At 60.4% G+C, this 16,658-nt stretch overlaps 1 protein-coding gene across 7 annotated transcripts in view; it reads right to left on the reverse strand.

The window, feature by feature from the left end:
* LSS (lanosterol synthase) overlaps nucleotides 1-16,028 on the reverse strand; it is a 32,880-nt gene extending 16,852 nt beyond the window's left edge. For all 7 annotated transcript variants that reach the window (XR_008998812.1, XR_008998813.1, XM_057505546.1 and 4 more), the window contains exons 1-17: nucleotides 15,893-16,028; nucleotides 15,526-15,694; nucleotides 14,885-15,023; nucleotides 13,076-13,184; nucleotides 11,990-12,111; nucleotides 10,660-10,756; nucleotides 8,772-8,907; nucleotides 8,407-8,515; nucleotides 7,937-8,055; nucleotides 6,674-6,771; nucleotides 6,156-6,183; nucleotides 5,149-5,205; nucleotides 4,630-4,701; nucleotides 4,309-4,359; nucleotides 3,737-3,886; nucleotides 3,009-3,105; nucleotides 2,231-2,336 (exon numbers count right to left, since the gene is read on the reverse strand). Coding sequence is in view for 5 of the 7 variants with exons in the window: in XM_057505546.1 (XP_057361529.1) it covers nucleotides 2,231-2,336; nucleotides 3,009-3,105; nucleotides 3,737-3,886; nucleotides 4,309-4,359; nucleotides 4,630-4,701; nucleotides 5,149-5,205; nucleotides 6,156-6,183; nucleotides 6,674-6,771; nucleotides 7,937-8,055; nucleotides 8,407-8,515; nucleotides 8,772-8,907; nucleotides 10,660-10,756; nucleotides 11,990-12,111; nucleotides 13,076-13,184; nucleotides 14,885-15,023; nucleotides 15,526-15,694; nucleotides 15,893-15,906 (1,673 nt within the window). In the remaining 2 variants the exon portion in view is untranslated. The remainder of the gene's footprint in view (nucleotides 1-2,230; nucleotides 2,337-3,008; nucleotides 3,106-3,736; nucleotides 3,887-4,308; nucleotides 4,360-4,629; nucleotides 4,702-5,148; nucleotides 5,206-6,155; nucleotides 6,184-6,673; nucleotides 6,772-7,936; nucleotides 8,056-8,406; nucleotides 8,516-8,771; nucleotides 8,908-10,659; nucleotides 10,757-11,989; nucleotides 12,112-13,075; nucleotides 13,185-14,884; nucleotides 15,024-15,525; nucleotides 15,695-15,892) is intronic.
* Nucleotides 16,029-16,658: the final 630 nt, after the last annotated feature.

Genomic DNA, 16,658 nt, shown 5'->3' on the forward strand with positions numbered 1-16,658 from the left:
CCACCCTGTGCTCCCCCAGTCACCTTCCCAGAGCTGTCCCTCCTGCCCCGTCCTCCTCTATCCTGCAGTCCTCTGTCCTCTTCCCCCTTCCATCTTCCCCTTGGGCAGGGGCCCAACAGAGAGGCAGTGACAAGGGGGAGTCAGGGGCCCCCACAGGCTGCCAAGCCCACATGGCTCCAGGGAAGAATAATGGTCCCGAACAAAGATTTAACAAGGGTACTGGTTAAAGTCAGATGGAGAAAGCTGGGTAATAACCATGGGGATGTAGAATAGCCCAGACGCTACAGGGCAGCCTGGCAGCTCTGCAGAACAACAGGTGACAGGTCAGAGGTCACCCCCTGCTTCAGAAACCTCGTCAGCACTAAGTTGCCAGTAGAAGACACAACACTTAGCAGCAAGGCACACAAAGGCAATGTGGGTCCCTCGTGGGGTGGAGAGGGACAGTTGCCTCTCTTCTTTGCACTTTTCTGCATTTTCAAAGAGTGTGCTTTACTTTGATGATAATTCTCAAAAAGATGACTTATTAAGAAGAAAGGTCAGTTGAGTAAGGGCGTCACTGCAGACAAGTGGTGCCCAGAGGAGAGACCACAGGTCACACAGTGCAGCTTGCAGCAGCCAGGACCTTCGAGGCCTGCGTGACCAGAGACCCCCGGGCCCCAACCACCTGCCAGAACAGAAAGACACCAGCAAAGATGGACAGAAAACCAACTCCTCTGATTTCTCCAGAAATAAAATAACATATTCCTAAATAACTCATGGGCCAGAGAAGAACCCACAGGAGAAACAGAAAATAATTCTAATTGAATGATATGCCCAAACTGATTACAGACTAAAGTGCATATTGAAAAAGGCCTAAAAATCATTCATATTATTATCCATTCAAGTTAGAAAAAGACAAAGAGAAAAAATTGATGAAATCAAAAACAAACACAAGAAGTAAATAGATGTACATGAGACAGACTCAGAAATGCAAGATGGTTTCATTGAAAAGGCTGGTAAGACTGACAAGCTACTAGTGGGGAGCAGACCCAGGCCAGAGACATGCGGAGGAAGAACGGATGTCCATGCTGTAGACATGGGCCTGGGCCGCCCACATGCGACAGACAGCACTGTGCCGGTCACCGTCACACTGACACGGAGGAGAGAGAAGAACACCTGCATGGTCCCCTGACGTAATGAAACTGAAGTCCTAATCAAAAATTAAAACCTTCTCAAGAAACACTCTAGGCCCAGATGGATTCTCCGAACACGATCTCACAAACTCTTCCAGAGAACATAAAAAGAAAACACTTTCCAACTCGTGAGTCCGACATCACCCCACGGGGGACCCAGACAGGATGTCATAAGAGGGAAAATCACAGGCTAACCTCCCTTACAACCAGTCATAAGAATCCCGGACAAAATGCTTTCCAGACTGAATCCACCAACACATAAAAAGGGAAAGCATATCCTGACAGTGCTGTGCCCACTCCAGGACCCAAGAGACACGCAACCCTGGGGCCCTGCCGCAGGGAGGGCTCCGTGCCTGCTGAGCTTGAGCTGTAACATGGTAGGTCCACTCCTAAGGACAAGCCCCAAGGAGTAGGCCCCTAGCGTCCTGACATGAAAACTAGAGCTCGGATTCACAAGGACCCACTGAGGGCCCCAGGACTCCAGGATAAGCATGAGGGGGTGGCGCATGTGCTAACAGGTGACAGCAAAGCCACTGCTCTGCGAGCGCCTGACTCAGCCCCACACCCACCAGCCCTATTCCACTGATGCAGGATCCAAGCAGCCAAGACCAGGAGGGCCCTTCTGGCCACGTCTGCCAGGCGTGGTCACCCAGGAGTGCCTGCTTTATGTGAATGAGTGCCATATATGGGATGTACACCCTTCTCTGTGCGAGGGCCAGACGTCAACAGAAAAGGTTTATTTAAAACCATGTACCTGGATGCACGTGGAGTAGGAGGTCTGTCTTTTCCACATTAAGATGTGAAAACCACTCGTGTGTTACAGTGAGCCTCTCTGAGCCCCCAGAGCGTGTATCTGATACACTCCAGGGCACATGACCAGAGTCAGGACATCTGAAAGCCTCTTTTTAAACAGGCTTCAATTCAGAGCCCCTCCCTGCAACACCCAGCGCCTAAGGCAAAGAACTCTCAGAGTCAAGGCTGGCAGCGCCTGGGTTCATGGCCCTGAGCCATGGCCCACGGCTGAGTGACTGCGTGCCCCTGTGCCACGGCTGCCATACCTGATCTCTGCAACCCGATGGTCCGGGAAACGGTGGTGGAAGAGCTTCAGCGCCTGCATCACGGCCGAGGTGCACTCCACATATGTGTAGTCAATCATGATGCTCCCTGGGGAGGGCAGAGGGGCTGAGGCCTGAGAGCATCTCCCCAGCTGCCCCGGGTGGCAGTTCAGGCCAAGTCATAAAGGAGCGTGCGGGCACCCTCATGGGGCCCAGGACGCACCAGCCCTCACCATCTCCAGGGCAATGAGGACAGTGTCACTGGGGACTGGCCCGGGTGACACAGCCACCAGGCAGAGGGTGGGTGCCGGCTCCATCTGTGCCGTCAGACAGCTAGGCTGGCAGGAGGGGGAGGAGAGGGGCGCCCCCTCTGGAAGCCCTCCATGGGACCACAACTAATGCCAGAGGAGTGAGATGAAGGGGGACCCACGAGGAAGGGCACAGGGCATGCACAGGCAGACCAGGGTAGGGCCCACGCTGCATATAGGACCACGACACAGAGGACACCCCCTCCCTGTGAGGTGCCACGGGGGGTCCATTCACAGCAGCCACCAGGAGAGGGAGCCAGCTAGCCACAGACCGGAGGGCCAGGAATCGTAAGTCTTCAGCCTCTGGGAGTGGGCACCCAGCCTTTCCATGCACACCCAGCTCTTCGGGCCCCGAGGAGGTCAGAGCAGAGCGCTCCTATGCTCCTCACAGGGCCCGCCACCGCCTGCAAGCACGGCCCGGCCAGGGGAAGTACGCAGGCCCGGGGTGTGTCCTGCAGACACGGACAACTCACCGAACACCTCCGAGGGGTTCAGCAGCTCCAACAAGTGGCCCCCACGCATGGTTTCGTAGGTGGCAAACCCTCCATCGGGATTTCTCATGTTCAGCAACTACACCGGAGAGAGGGTGTCCTGAGAGCTTGCCATGAGCGAGGGGGCTCAGGAGCCCACAGCTGCGAGGAGCTTTCTAGACAGGGGTGGGCAGGGATGGATCCAGGGACCGGTTCTCATATTAGACCAAGACTCTAGATGCCCAGAACAGGGGACTACAGTTTTTACCCACCAGGTACCCCACAAATAACCATTCCCAACATGAGAGCCCCTCCATCCACATGAACCACACGTGCACTGCCAGACCACCTGATTAAATGTGCATGGAAAGCACACGTGCTGAGGGTTTTGCACCAAAACAAACAGAAGTTCTCATCTTCGTGAGGTACCCAGTGCCAGCCCTCCCAAAGGAAGCCCACGGGAACTGTCAGGTCTTAGGACCTCCAGAACGGACAGAAACCTGGGGGCCACAGCAGCCTCTACCCACACCTGTGGCCGGCCTAGGACATGGGGCGCATACCACTCAGACAGTGCACACACCCAGCCACGGCCACCTGCCGGGGTCACGGTTTCCAACACGGATGCCAGGAGAGAACATGCCTCTTGGGCATGGGCAGCACTGGGGAGACCCCCAGGCTCAACGAGGGGTGGGGGGACACCTAGCCCCCTCATCCCTACACCTTGGCCATACCACGTCAACAGCATCAAACAGCCGCTCCCTTGGGATGTGCTTGGTGATGGAGGAGCACTTCTCTTGCAGCAGAAGTACAGACTTCAAGGCCTCAGCGGTGCAGTCGGCCACTACCCAGCCACAGTCCAGCGTGCTGAAGGAGAAGCCGCCCTGCAGAGCATGGGGCATGCTGAGGGCAGAGGTGGCCACAGCCCCACACCCACAGGCAGACAGGCCTGGTGCCGCCTTCAGGTCCCACTGCAGGTGGGCACGAGCGATGCCGCAGGCACCCTCCTCCGTGGCCCCTCAGCGGGCACTCTGATTCCAACAGCAAACACCTGTGTGTTGCTGTCTGAAAGCCTCTCTAAGGCCCGTGTGCAAAACAGGGTTTGGTGGTGTGGGAGGCCCATGGCTCTGCCTCCTCATGGGGCACAATTTCTTGGCCAGGGGTCTCCAGGGGCACCAGAGGACCCCACTCCGTTTGTCTGTCATGTCAGAGTGGGAAGCCTCAGGACGCTGCAGGAAGGGCCCCCAGACAAGGCCTGGCTAACAGGGCAGCCTCTCCCAGGAGGGGGGTGGGGTGGCCACAGTACCTTGCTCATCTGGCGATAGTACTTCTGGTAATCAGGGAAGTTGGCTGGGATCTGGGCAGAGCCGAGGAGCACATGTGGGAAGCAGAGAAGGGGGCCCATCACCACTGCATGCAGACGCTGGAGCAGGGAGGGGCTGGCGGGGGACGTGTGGGAGGGCCACTGTACCACAGGGACTCCAGGGGGGCAGCCCCACCCCTACTTGGGGAACACATGGAGGTACACCTGGGGCTGGGGTGGGTGATGGAGCAGAGGGAGGAGGGTGTGCCCCTGCCTGCAGAAGGGCCCCTCCCCTGTGAGATCTGGAGGGACCCCAGGCCTCACCTGTGAGAGCTGCAGGAACCTGTGCGCCGCCTGCAGGCAGGACGAGAACTCGGGCCTGTGGTGCGCCCCCGCCTGGAAGAGACAGCAGGGGCTGAACCACTCCAGCGAGAGACTGAACGGGCAGGCTGGCTCGGCACGACCCTGGGAATCAGGGCAAACCCACCAAGTCTCAGGCCTTGGGTTCCTAACAAGTCAGAGGACATGCTGGAGAGATGGGGTGGGCAGAGGACACAGTCCACCCCACCCCTGCGGGCCCCCGTAGACCTCCCAGGAACCTGAAAATCTCCGCCAACCTCACCCCACCAGCACAGACAAGGATACAGAAGTATCCAGAACCACCAATTTGAGCTCCAAGAAGAGTTGGAGCCACAGCGCATCACCTAGTCTGACGGTGCAGTTCCACATCTGGCGGGGCCATGCCAGAGGCCTCAGAACTCAGGGGAGCAAAGTCAGGCCAGCAGGAACCACGCCTGTGTTAGGTGCACATCCCATGGAGGTCAACAAGGAGCCAGCACATACCTCCAGCAGAGCCTGGACAGCAAACGCGGTGTCCCAGATCTGTGAGCCGTTGGTGCCCTACACGGAGGACCAGCGTTAAGGCAGTGAGCTGGCCCCACCCACCCCTCCCAGGGTGTCACAGGCCCCGGAGCACCAAGCAGGAGTCTACAAGGAGGTAGGAGCCCAGCTGACTCCTGAGTCAAGGCTCTGGGCTCTGTGCACTCCTCGAAGCCCACAAGGGCCTGAGAGGGGCCACCAGCCAGGACAGGACTCTCGGGGCACATCTAGGATTTGGACGACCCCCACCTGCAGCTTCCACTGCCTACCCCAGCCAATGACAGCCTCTTGCCCTAGTCATTGATGAGCAGAAACATCCCCCACTTCTGAATATGCCAGGAGGCAGTGAGGCCTGGTGAGGCCTCAGCAGGCAGAGAAGACCACCTTCAGGGCCTCCCCTGCCAGCACCCTGGTCCCACCAGCAAGGCAGTCCCAGACCCCATGGGATGGAGGTGGCCAGAGATGTACACGCAGATGATGCGTGTCAGTGGGTAACATTGGATCCCAGGCCACTGGCAGCGCTGAGGGGCACTGAGCACACAGAGCGATGTGGGCAGAACAAGTACCACCAGAACAGCCGCCTGGCCAAACAGACCCAACCAGCATCAAGTCTCCGTTTCAACCCACAACAGTCAGATCCAGAAGGTAGACAATCGAGCAACAGAGCAGGGGGCCCCTAAGTTACGTGTGGAAGCAGTGCGGCAGGGAGCCCACGAAGGCTCGTCACCCCCATCCACCCCAGGTGTTTGGAAAATCCTCTTAAAAAAGATCACTGGTATGTGCATCAAGAGCTGGCAGGGGGCTCAGTGCAAACCTGGGGAGCCCTGGGTAGCTTCCACTGGCAGTGGCAGGCCCGTGTGCAGCCATCCCAAAGGGCCCAGGGCCTGTGTGGCTGAGGACACGTGCAGGAGCTGGGGGTTGGCACTTGTGAGGAGGGACTGTGAACCACCCAAGTGGCAGGAGGCACTGACCTGCATCTTCATGCCGTCCGGGCCTAGCCTGTGAGGGTGACAGAAGCCCAGGTCAGGGAGTAAGGAGCAAGAGCTGGAGGGCAGGCAGCTCCAGAGTGCATGTCTGGGACTCACCTGCAGAGCTAGTCCCACACTCAGCCGGGGACTCACGAGGAAGGCTCCTGAGCCATGTGGAGTGGCGCCTTCCCGAACCACAGCTCCCACCTGGCCTGTGCTCCCCCAAAGGCCCAAGGCTGCTCCCCTGGCCAGCAAGGCTGACATTCACCACCCCTGCCCCCATGCACCCACAGGCCTCTGAGGTCTACCTCCAGAAACCACCCAAAGCTTCTGCTACCTGGGAAACCTTTCAGCTCAAAGACAACCCTCACCCATTTCCATGAACCCCAAAACTCCTGGTCCCAAGGCTTAACTCCAGACACTGCAGAACCCTCCCCAGGATGCTGAGACAGGATAACGAGCTGCTGCACAGGGGAGGCGCCCATGCACACCCACACTAGGAGCAAGCATGCTGTGCTCACCAGAGGTAGTCAGGAATCCTGGAGACATGTTCCTGGAAGGCGGCGGAGGCGGGCCCATCCACATACCAGCGCACAAGCATGTTGATGGTTTTCGAGATCTGCAAGAGACAGTCCTGTCAGGGCTCTGCTCAGCGGCACCTGGGTGTGAGGACCGCAGCCTGACCCCCACGGAGGCCCCGGCACAGTCTCACTCCAGGCCAGCCTGGGAACAAGGGACCAAGCACAGCTGTGCTCCAGGAGACACAGGACAGGGGGGCAGGGGCATGGGCACTGCAGCAGGCAGGAGCCAGGGCGCCTGCAAGAAGCAACAGAAGCCAGGCCAGCTGGAGAGCAGGCACGACCACCAGAGGGGGGCGGGCCAGGCGGGGTCTCCAGGGGATGAGGGGTGTGCTGTGTCTCAAGCTGCCTCAGATACATAGGGGACAGAGGACAGGCTGAGAGGCGCATAGCAATACACACAAGACCCACTGCTCAGAGCGGTGTCCTAGAGGCCCAGATCTTCCATCTGGGGTCTCCCGAATCAACACATTCCTAACAAGTCAGATGCATTTCACTCCAGGCCAGGCTGGGAACAAGTCAACGCCACAGAGTACCACATTCCCTGCTGGAAGGAAAGCCACCTGCTGCTCTTGGGGAGGTCAGGGTTCACAACCCAAGGGAGTACAAGGCCCAGAAAGCACCTGGCAGCAGGGCATGGAGGCCACAGTCATGTCTACCTGGGGGCCAGCACCACTCTGCTCCCTGCACCTGCCGCCCCACGTTGAGCTGTGCCCCCATGCTGGCCAACATGCATCTGCTGCTGGGGCACAAGGCTTCGCACGCTTGTCCACCTCTGGCCTCTGTCAGGCCCCAAGAGGTAAAGCCAGGTCAGGAGCCCAAGTCTCAGAGGGGTGAGAATTCTGAGCCCCTGGGCTTGGCAGGAAGCAGGAACGAATCCCCAGTGCCCCTGGCCCTCCGAAGCCCATTAAGTGGAGGACAGATGGTGTTATTTGGGGTAGGGAAGGCCAGAGGGTTAAGGGAGGACAGGCACCCTCCAGCTGGCCAGAAAGATAGCCTTGGGAGGTGGCTTCACAGAACAGCAGTCCAGACACACCAGGTGGTGGGGGTGGGAGGGAGGGCCAAGTGTGGGGCACAGAACAGGGATGGGGACCCCAGGGATCAGAGCCACATCCTCATGGGGGTCTGCTGGCCCCTGGCAGAGCCACCACTCCCAGGCTCCCCGAGCCTTCCGCTGAGTCCCTGCCCACCCGAGGCCACACTGACCGGGCCGATGCTGATGCACTTGGAGAAGCGGTCGTCCGCTAAGATGTGCTCGTACAGCTTTTGTGTGGCCCGCTGCCGCAGGCCGGCACTATGGTGGCGCTCGTACAAGTTGAGGATGGCTACAGGGGAAAGTATTGGCACAGGCTCACCCGGCGCTCCCAGCCCATCCATGTTGGGAGCGGTGGGGAGTGCTCTGGAAGGGAGAATTAACCACGGCAGGGACCCAGTGCTTTCCAGAATATGTGAGGGAGGGACTGCAACACTGCCCGGTGCAGAGCCCACAATGGAAGGCGCACACCCTAAGCACCCACACCCTGCCCTCGCCCCACACCCTCCTGCCTAGGAGTCCAGACCCACCCTTGCTCCAAGGATGGAGACTGGGCAGGCCTGTGGACAGGAGGTGCACAGGCAACCTGCCAGTCACCATGGGACCCCAGTGACAGGCAGTGAGGGCCCTCCAGGGCACCCACCATACACCAGGCGGAGCAGCCAGCTGTGAGGCGTGTACACTTCGTCAGGGGCCACGCTGCTCCTGTGCGCCGGCCAGTCGATGCTGGCATAGTCCTCCACGTAGAGCTCCTGCAGGGCGGGGTGCTCAGCTCGGGCTGCCCTGCCTCCTGAGGGTACACCCTAATGGGCGCCTGCACCCCGAGCCCCATCTCAGGGCAGGGATCCTGTCCCACCATATAGCCCCTCCTAGCCGCCATGTAGGGGACAAGGAGGTGGAAGCCCTGCCCTCACGCAGGAAGCTCAGCTCTACGGGGCCACAGGCAAACAGGCACATGCAAGGCGCCTGGAGGGTGACCCTGCCCAGGACCTCGCCTGGGGCTCTCACCTGGCGGAGGCTCCGGATCAGCGGGTCCTCCTCGGCACTCAGCCGGGTGGCATAACAGTAACTCATAGGCAGGTACACCTGCCGGCAATGGCACCAGAGTGTGGAGGGATGTGCCGGCACCCACCTGGGAAACAGCCTGGGGGACAGAGACTCAGCTGGAGGCCCCCAGCCCTGCCATCGCCACCAACAGTCCCAGACCCTTCTGAGTGCAGGCGCCATGTTCTCGGGGGTGCCCAGGGGCACAGGCTGCAGGAGCTGACACTCCTGCCTGGCAGCCAGCCAGGCCATGTGGCTCAGAAACCTTCAGCGCCCACAGCAAATGTGTAGCAATGACGCCAGAAGGTGGTCAAGGCAAACTGCCAAGGCCCAAGGGACTGGTCTTGGCACCTGTGCAACTTCTCTGGAAACTAAAAAGCACTCAGGTAAGAGCTGTCAGAAGGCTTTCAGCCTACGGAACCCTCCCAAGGCTGAGTGTGACAGCCACCTCTGCCCATGTGCTTGCCCTGATACTGGCCCAACTTGGGCACTGCCAGGCCGGCTCCGAGGACTGCGGGTGGTGCCTGGGCACTGTCTCCCCTTCAAGCCTCTTTTAGCCGTGGGGGAGGGCCCCTTCCCTGCTCCCTGGGAGTCTGGCAGGTGCCCCTGGCCTTGGGCTATTTCCCTCTTGCTCGAGGGCCCTCCGCTCACATTAATGGGTGCACTGGGCAGTACTTCCAGCCTTTCTGCAGCTGGAGTGGCTCAGGGTCTGTCTCCTCCAACCTGCAGACCTGACCCTCACCCTCTCACCACCCCTTCCAAACCACTGCTGCACTGATCAGCAGCACCCACTTACTTTGCCATTCAGCAGCGACTGCTGGGCCTCACCTTATGGGGGAACAGACTACAGAAGGCCCAGGCCTTGGACACACACACCCCCTCCCCAGCCTGCCCTTTACACACCATGTGGGCTCACATCCAGCTGACAAGCCCGCCAGTGTGGACTCTGGTATGGCTCCAGAACACTGCCCACCTCTTCCCAGGTGGGCAGTCTTGGGTAACAATGCCCCGCCCCAACTCACCAGCTACCACCTCATTGCTGCAACCCTGTGTGGCTGCAGGGGAGGGGTCTCAGCTTTCATAAGGACTCTGCTGTCATCTGATTGGCCCCTCACCTCGTGCCTCTCCTCCACCAGCCATCTAACACAAGGGCCACCCCTCCCAGACGGCTCCCTGTGGGACCCTGGCCCTGCTGGCAGTGCCCCAGGGGGCTGAGAGGGGCTCTGCCCAAGCTCCACCATGGTTCCAGGGGTCTCAACTCCTGCAGGTAACTCCAGCTTATACGCACATCAACAGCTTTGAGAGGATGGCTAGTTCTCTCTAGATACTCACAAAATGTTAAGAGACACTGGTGATACTAGGTAAGAAGGACTTAGTGTTGTTCTGTTGAGTATTTAAACTACTATGGTTTTGAAAATTCTTCTCTTGCAGAGATGCAGTGCTCATGGGCGAAGTCCAGCATCTGACCAGCAAAGACAGCCAGGGGAGATAAAGCAGCATAGCCCCCAGCATGGAGGCCGGCAAGGGGAGCGCGCCTGCTGCCTTCTTGTCTACTACAGATGCTCCAACCACCCGAAACAGCAAGATGCAGTCACAGCCCAAGCTCTCCCCCCAGCACCTGCAGGCCCCATCCCCTGCCCCACGGCGCCTGCCTCCCTCCCTCCCCCCCTCCCTCCTGCCCAGCTGAACCCCTCTGCCTGTCTGGATGGTTCAGAGCGGGGCCTCCACTAGGAGCCCAATAGCACCCCACCCCACAGTAAGGACCACCCTCCACTGTGTCACAGGGGGAAGGGACCGAGGCCTGCCACCGCACTGGGAAACCACCAAATCGACTGCAGTCAGGTAAGCATACCACAGCTCTGGGAACAGAGTGTTGAGGCCTTCCCAGCTGTAAACGTTCAGGACAGCCAACCAGAACTTGCCCCAAGAGGGGATGACCACAGCGCCACCTGAGGACAGAAACAGCCCACATCACCTGCTCCTAACTGAAGACCGGCCGCAGGAACCACACATGCCTCTTCAGGCAGGAACTGAAGGCAGGCCTCAGCAGGCCTCCACCCACCTGTGAGGAGGCCCCAGAGCGCTCGAGACTGCCGACACCACAGCTGGCAGCTTCCCCAGACCCCATGTGTCCAGCCCGGGGCGTAGCATCTATAGCCCCTACCCGCAAGGAGCCCATGCAGGCGCCACCTGGGACAGGGAGGGACCCCAGTGCACAAGGCACCCCGCATGCATGTGTGCCTGGAGAAGGCGCTAAGGGGGTGTGAGCGCACGCTTGGCTTTCACCGTCTTGGGGCCACACCGAGTTGCCCTTGACCTGTGGACTCCAGACTCCAATGTGACTCTTGGCAACACATGGCTCAGAGCTGGAGCCACCCCCCAGCACCTGTCCCAGCAAAGAAATACTGTGCTGCCCAAACCCAGGTGTGCAGAGTCAAGGCCCACAAAGGTACTAGGGAAGCAAGACCCAAACATACTCCTTCACCAGGCAAAGAGCCAGAAAGCAGCCTTGGTGCCGAGGAGGCCGATGACAAGTCCAACACAAGGCAGTGCATGTGACTGGGGACTCGCTGTGGCCTGGTGAGCCAGGAAGGGCTCTGACAAACCAGCCCCAAGGAGCCAGTCAGGTGCTCCCTGGGCGGGCAGTGGAAGAGGGAGGATGTCCCAGGTGGAAGCCACACACAGAGCCCTGAGGTGGAAAGGAGCTTCCAGGAGGGCGGGAGGCCCCTGTGCGTGGATGCCATGGGCAGGGAGGGCTGGAGGGTGGAGGGGCGTCCACAGCAGGCAGGCAGACTCTGTGCAGCAGCAACAGAAGCCCTGGACCGGGGGCGCAGCGCCTCCCCCAGGCTGTGATCAACTGGGTGGGAGCGAGCCCATGGGTGAGGGCAGCCCCACTGGGCCCCTGTGGGTGGGTGTGAGCAGGGCCCTATACCGGTGTGGGGCCAGTGCCCCCAGAAAGGCTGCTCCAGGTACCTGCCCACAAACAACATGCCAGCCAGTTGTCTGTGAAACAAGCAGGATTATATGCTTACCCTAAGCTGCCTTTCAAAAAGTGACTGGTAAGGCCAGGTGGCTTCAGCCTCTTCCTGCTCTGGTGAGCTCCCTGTGCAGGTGCATCCTTCTGGTTCTCATGTGCAAGAGCCAGTTGGTCCTTTACCCAGCCTGTACTGCGCAGGGCTTACCTTTCTTGTGAAGAAAGTTCCGGGCTTGAACCAGGTCAGGATGATCAGGCCCAACACCCAGAATTCTCAGAGACACATAGTTGAGCGCAGTTCCAAACACCGTAGACTTGTCCTCAGTGTGCCTGTGGGAACAGGAACAGGAATGAGGAAAGGACATCTTTCCTTACTTCTGAGAACAGTGAAATACCTTTTCTCTCACACAGCACGACACAAGAAACACCCAGAAAAGCCATTCTCCAGCAAGAGTTCACACACCTCCCATGACAACCGAGCAGTACCAAAACTGCCCGTGCAGGACACCCCTGCCTCCCTGCTTATGGCCCATGAGTCAGCAAGACCAAGCCCAGGGCAGAGGCCCAGGTGAGGCCCATCTGTCACCACAGCACATGGAACAAACTGTGAGGCAACATGTCCGGGCAGGCCAAGACCCTGGCAAGGACTTGGTGTCTGCCAGGATGTGCTGGGACCCAAAGTCCAGAGAGCTGGCATCATGCTCCAGAGACTGAGGACTCCATGGTGGAGGTAAGCGGAGGCTGAGCTGTTCTCTGGAGATTCTGCACTGAAGGCAGTGGATTTAGCCCACCCAGGAGGGGCCACAGCCTGGCCCTGGTTGTAAGATGAGACACGTCAGAGCCCACGGCCAGACTGGGCAGGCAGATGACCCCCAAAGGGGAGGCCCTGCTCCCAGAGTGAGTTACACCACAGAAAGTCAGGCTGAGACTCAGGCTGGGCTGCCTGGCCCCAGCTCCACCTGCAGCCATGGCAGAGCTGAGAGCTTTTTACCTTGTTGATGACAGCCAGACGGTTTTCTGTGTGTTTGAGGGGAGAGTCTCAACAGGCTCTCACTCAGTCATGACAGCCATTTAAACACAAACTATGAAACCCAAGCCCAGAAGGTACACAACCTTCAATCCTGAGACCCCTGGGGAACCCGGGGGCCAGCCTGCACTCACCCTCCAGCCCACTTCCCTCCTGCCAGGCTCTCTACCCGCACACCCCAGGCACACAGGTGCATCCACTATTTAAGATACATGTTGTGCACACATACACACATCCATGCAGTGACACAAGACTGGGGAGACTCACAGGCCCCAGCCGCCATCAGGGAGCTGCACCGACCACAGGTACTGTGCAATCTCTTCTCTGTATCCAACTGGCAGAGGGATGTGCGCCACATGACACGTGATGAGCAGACCTGTGTAGCAGGCACTCACTGTCATTACGCCAAGGCCTCTTGCCTCCCGAGGACCCTACCCAACAGGGAGCTGTCCCCAAGGGTCTCCTTCCCATGGAAACAAGTCTAGAAACTACCCCTTCCAGCCCTATCAGGTACTTTGGGAACGGGGCCCCAGAGCAGCAGCACCGCTCATGTGACACCCCCTCCATGGGGCATGCACGGCCCACCCAGCTGTGCCAGGGTCCCACAGTACTGTCACACCTGCTGGGAAGAAACACCAAATGAGTCACCCTTAGATGAAGCAACACTTATTTGCTTATATTTTGGTTTCATGAATTGTTTTACTATCACATGTCATTTGCAAACAGGGGAGACAGACAATAAATATCCAGCCAGGCCCTCCTGAGCATGGTGCTCACAGGCTGCACCCCCAAGACTCCTCCCCATACTGGCTCCAGCAGCCACATGCCCAGGGAGCCCAGCGTCGGGAAGGAGGGGTCAGGGCAGGCCCCAGCCACAATGTGCCCCGGTACTGGTGCCTGACTATGACTCAGAGGCACCAGAAGCCCTGGGAGACACACTGGCACACGACATGTCCTGGAGGAAGGGCGGCTCCATGCTGAGACACTGCAGAGGGTCACATCAAAAGTCCTCCCAAAACAGGCCCTTCATAACTGTTATGATGCCGTTAAGACAGGGAAGCAGAGCCAGAGACTTCCCCATTTTACAGGTGAGGAAACTGAGTCACAGCCCATTTGATGGAACTAGGACTAGAGCCCAGGGAGCGGGACCCAAGTGAGCGCTCACCACAGTGATAAATACACACGCACACGTGGCCGAACCTGATTCTCAACCCCACGTCACATGAGGCAGCCGAGGCACGGTGAAGTCCTGTCCCCATGGTCAGAGCAGGCCATGAAGACCCCTGGGGATAGTCTCAACAGGCTCCAGATGAGGCCAAGGAAAGAAAGAGCCCCTTGAGTTGCCCTCAGGGGCAAGCCCATGGGTCCCTGCACAGGAAAATGCAATGCTGTATGTCCAGAAGGCAGCAGGCTTGGGGTCAAAGTTGAGACAGGGCTTGATGGGTTCCCAGTGCTCCTCCCATGAGGAGGAGCCTCCCACTAGTCCCTCCGTGTGGATTCACTGAAAGTAAGTGCCCACATTACAAGGCTCAGTATTTTTCTAGAGAAACGTTCCCCGGATGCAAGTCTTGTCGAGCCAAACCAGTGTGGTACCCAGAAGGCCCAGCTCCAGTCCTCCTACAACTCTGTGGCCTGACCCCGCAGCTACTCACCACCGAGTTCCCTCAGACCCCCAGTCAAGGTGAGTTCACACAGCAAGCTGCTAGGCCTCCCCAGCCTGCCCAGACCTACAGATCCCCACCCACCACCACACCCACCTGCGCAGGCTGGGCTCTCCACGTGGAGGGTCCCCCACCCCGCTCTGCACTGCCACTGGAGAGCCAGCCCTCCCTGCCCCCTAAAGCGCCCCCTGCTTCCCTTGGCGGAGCCCTGGGCTAGCAGAAGCTTCATTCCCATCCCTCTGCACCAACACGGGGACGACCCGGGCACAGGGGAACGTTCCAGGATCTCCTCCAAGTGAGCCCCTGGGTTTCCGCCTGCTTGCTCATTCACACCAAGGGCCTGAGCCAGTCGGGCCAGGCCTCCAAGGTTGCCCCAGGATAGCCTCCCCCACAAGTGGAGGCTGCACCCTCCTACCTGGCAGGAGAAAGAGTGGGCCGCCATAATCACCCGCCCAGTGTCCATCCTCCGCCTGCAGCCCCGCGTAAAACGCCATCCCATTCAGAGCCCCCTCACGGGCCGTGTGGGCTTTGGGCAAGTCCTTAAAGTGACGCCCCTGCAACGGAGAGAGATGGGAGCTGCAGGTCAGGGGCCAGGCCGGCAGGGCCCCTCTCACGTAGGGCTCCGGTCAGAAAAAGGCCCCTGGGCTGCTTTACAAGCTTCAGCCGTTTCAACCAAAAGCCTGGGGCTGACGGTGGCACTAGTATCTCCGCGGAACAAAGGCAGGCTGCCCTTTCTCATGGTTTTGCTTTCCCGCCACAGGTTTGCAGGTTTCTTCACAACGCCTCCAAGACATCGTAACAAACCAACCAGGGGCCCAGCAGCGTGGGCGGGGCACTGACGCCCAGGCTGGGATGCGGCCCTTCTCGGGAAGGGGTACAGCCAGAGGGCCCCCCGACATCGCACAACCTCGGACTACCAATTTCCTCACGTTACATTCACTGGATCAAAATCCTTTCTCGGAATAAAAACAAAACCAGAGCCAGCTCTGGCGCCGCGCGGCCCCGGCCCCCAGGCACACCTCCCCCCGAGCCAGGGGCCGCCCGCCGCGCGCTCACCGTGTCCAGCCCCAGGTAGTGGGCTTCCAGCCCGCTCTGCGCTCGGCCCGGGTCGCGGCCCTCCGGGAAGAACGTCCACGTCTGCCGCCCCTTCTCGTTGCTGAGGCGCCAGCGACTGGGGTCGGTGGCGGGCTCCGTCTGGCCGGAACGCCGTCTCCGGCGCAGACACCTGGGACGGCCCGGTGAGCGGCGCCGGCCACGAGCCCGAACCCGCCGCGCCCGGCCCCTCCCGGGGCGGGACCCACCCGCCGGGCGCCCACCCGTCCGCCCGCCGTCTCCACACGCCAGCGACCCGGTGGCGGCACCCCGCCCCGGTCTCCCCCCGCCGGCCCCTCGCGCCCCTCGGGGGTCGCGGGCGCGGACTCACGTGCCGTCCGTCATGACAGCCGCCGACTCCCCGTGCGCCCGGCCAGCACCGCTGCCCCGCCTCCCGCGCGCGCTTAAAGAGCAGTGTCGCCCCTCGGCCGACGCGCGAAGGGCGGTGGGCCGATACCGTTCAGCCAATCAGAACGGCTCAGGGGCGGGCCCAGGGCGCGCCGGGCGACGGCAGTGGTCCAGAGCTCACCGCCCGAGGACGAAGGGGCGGGCATGGTGAGGCGGGGCATGGGGGCGGGACCCGGTCTGGGCGGGGCTGGAAGCGGAGCCTCCCTGGGGCGGCTGGTTCCCCGCAAGCTCGTGCGGCGAGGCTCCAGGTCCGGGGCCGCAGAGAAGGGTGGCCTGCGGGAGGGCCCCGTCCCGCCCGGGCCGGAAGGTGGGCGGCCTGGAAGAGAGGCTCAGGCGGAGGGGGCAGCGCGTGCAGAGGCTCGGAGGCGGGAAAGAACTCGTACCTTGAGGAGAAGCCCGCGGCGGGGAGGGGCAGGCTGCTCGCAGGAGCAGCCGCGGACGGCTCCGCAGATGCCCGCGGGTGGAGGGTGGTGGGCTGGCGGCGGCGGAGCCCCCAGGCTGGCCGGCGGGGGAGCGGTGGGCGAGGCGGGAGCCGCAAGGCCTAACCGCACGTCCGGCGCCGGAGCCTGCGGTCCCAGGGGAGCTCCAGCTCCAGTCGGGGTGATAAGGAAAGTATTCAACAGCCGTCAGGGTCGGCAAACCGCTTTTTTCCTCCGGTTGGCCAAGCCCTCCCAGCTCCCTCCTCCCCT

This window comes from Manis pentadactyla, chromosome 1 (genome assembly GCF_030020395.1).
Source record: "Manis pentadactyla isolate mManPen7 chromosome 1, mManPen7.hap1, whole genome shotgun sequence".
Classification (NCBI taxonomy): domain Eukaryota; kingdom Metazoa; phylum Chordata; class Mammalia; order Pholidota; family Manidae; genus Manis; species Manis pentadactyla.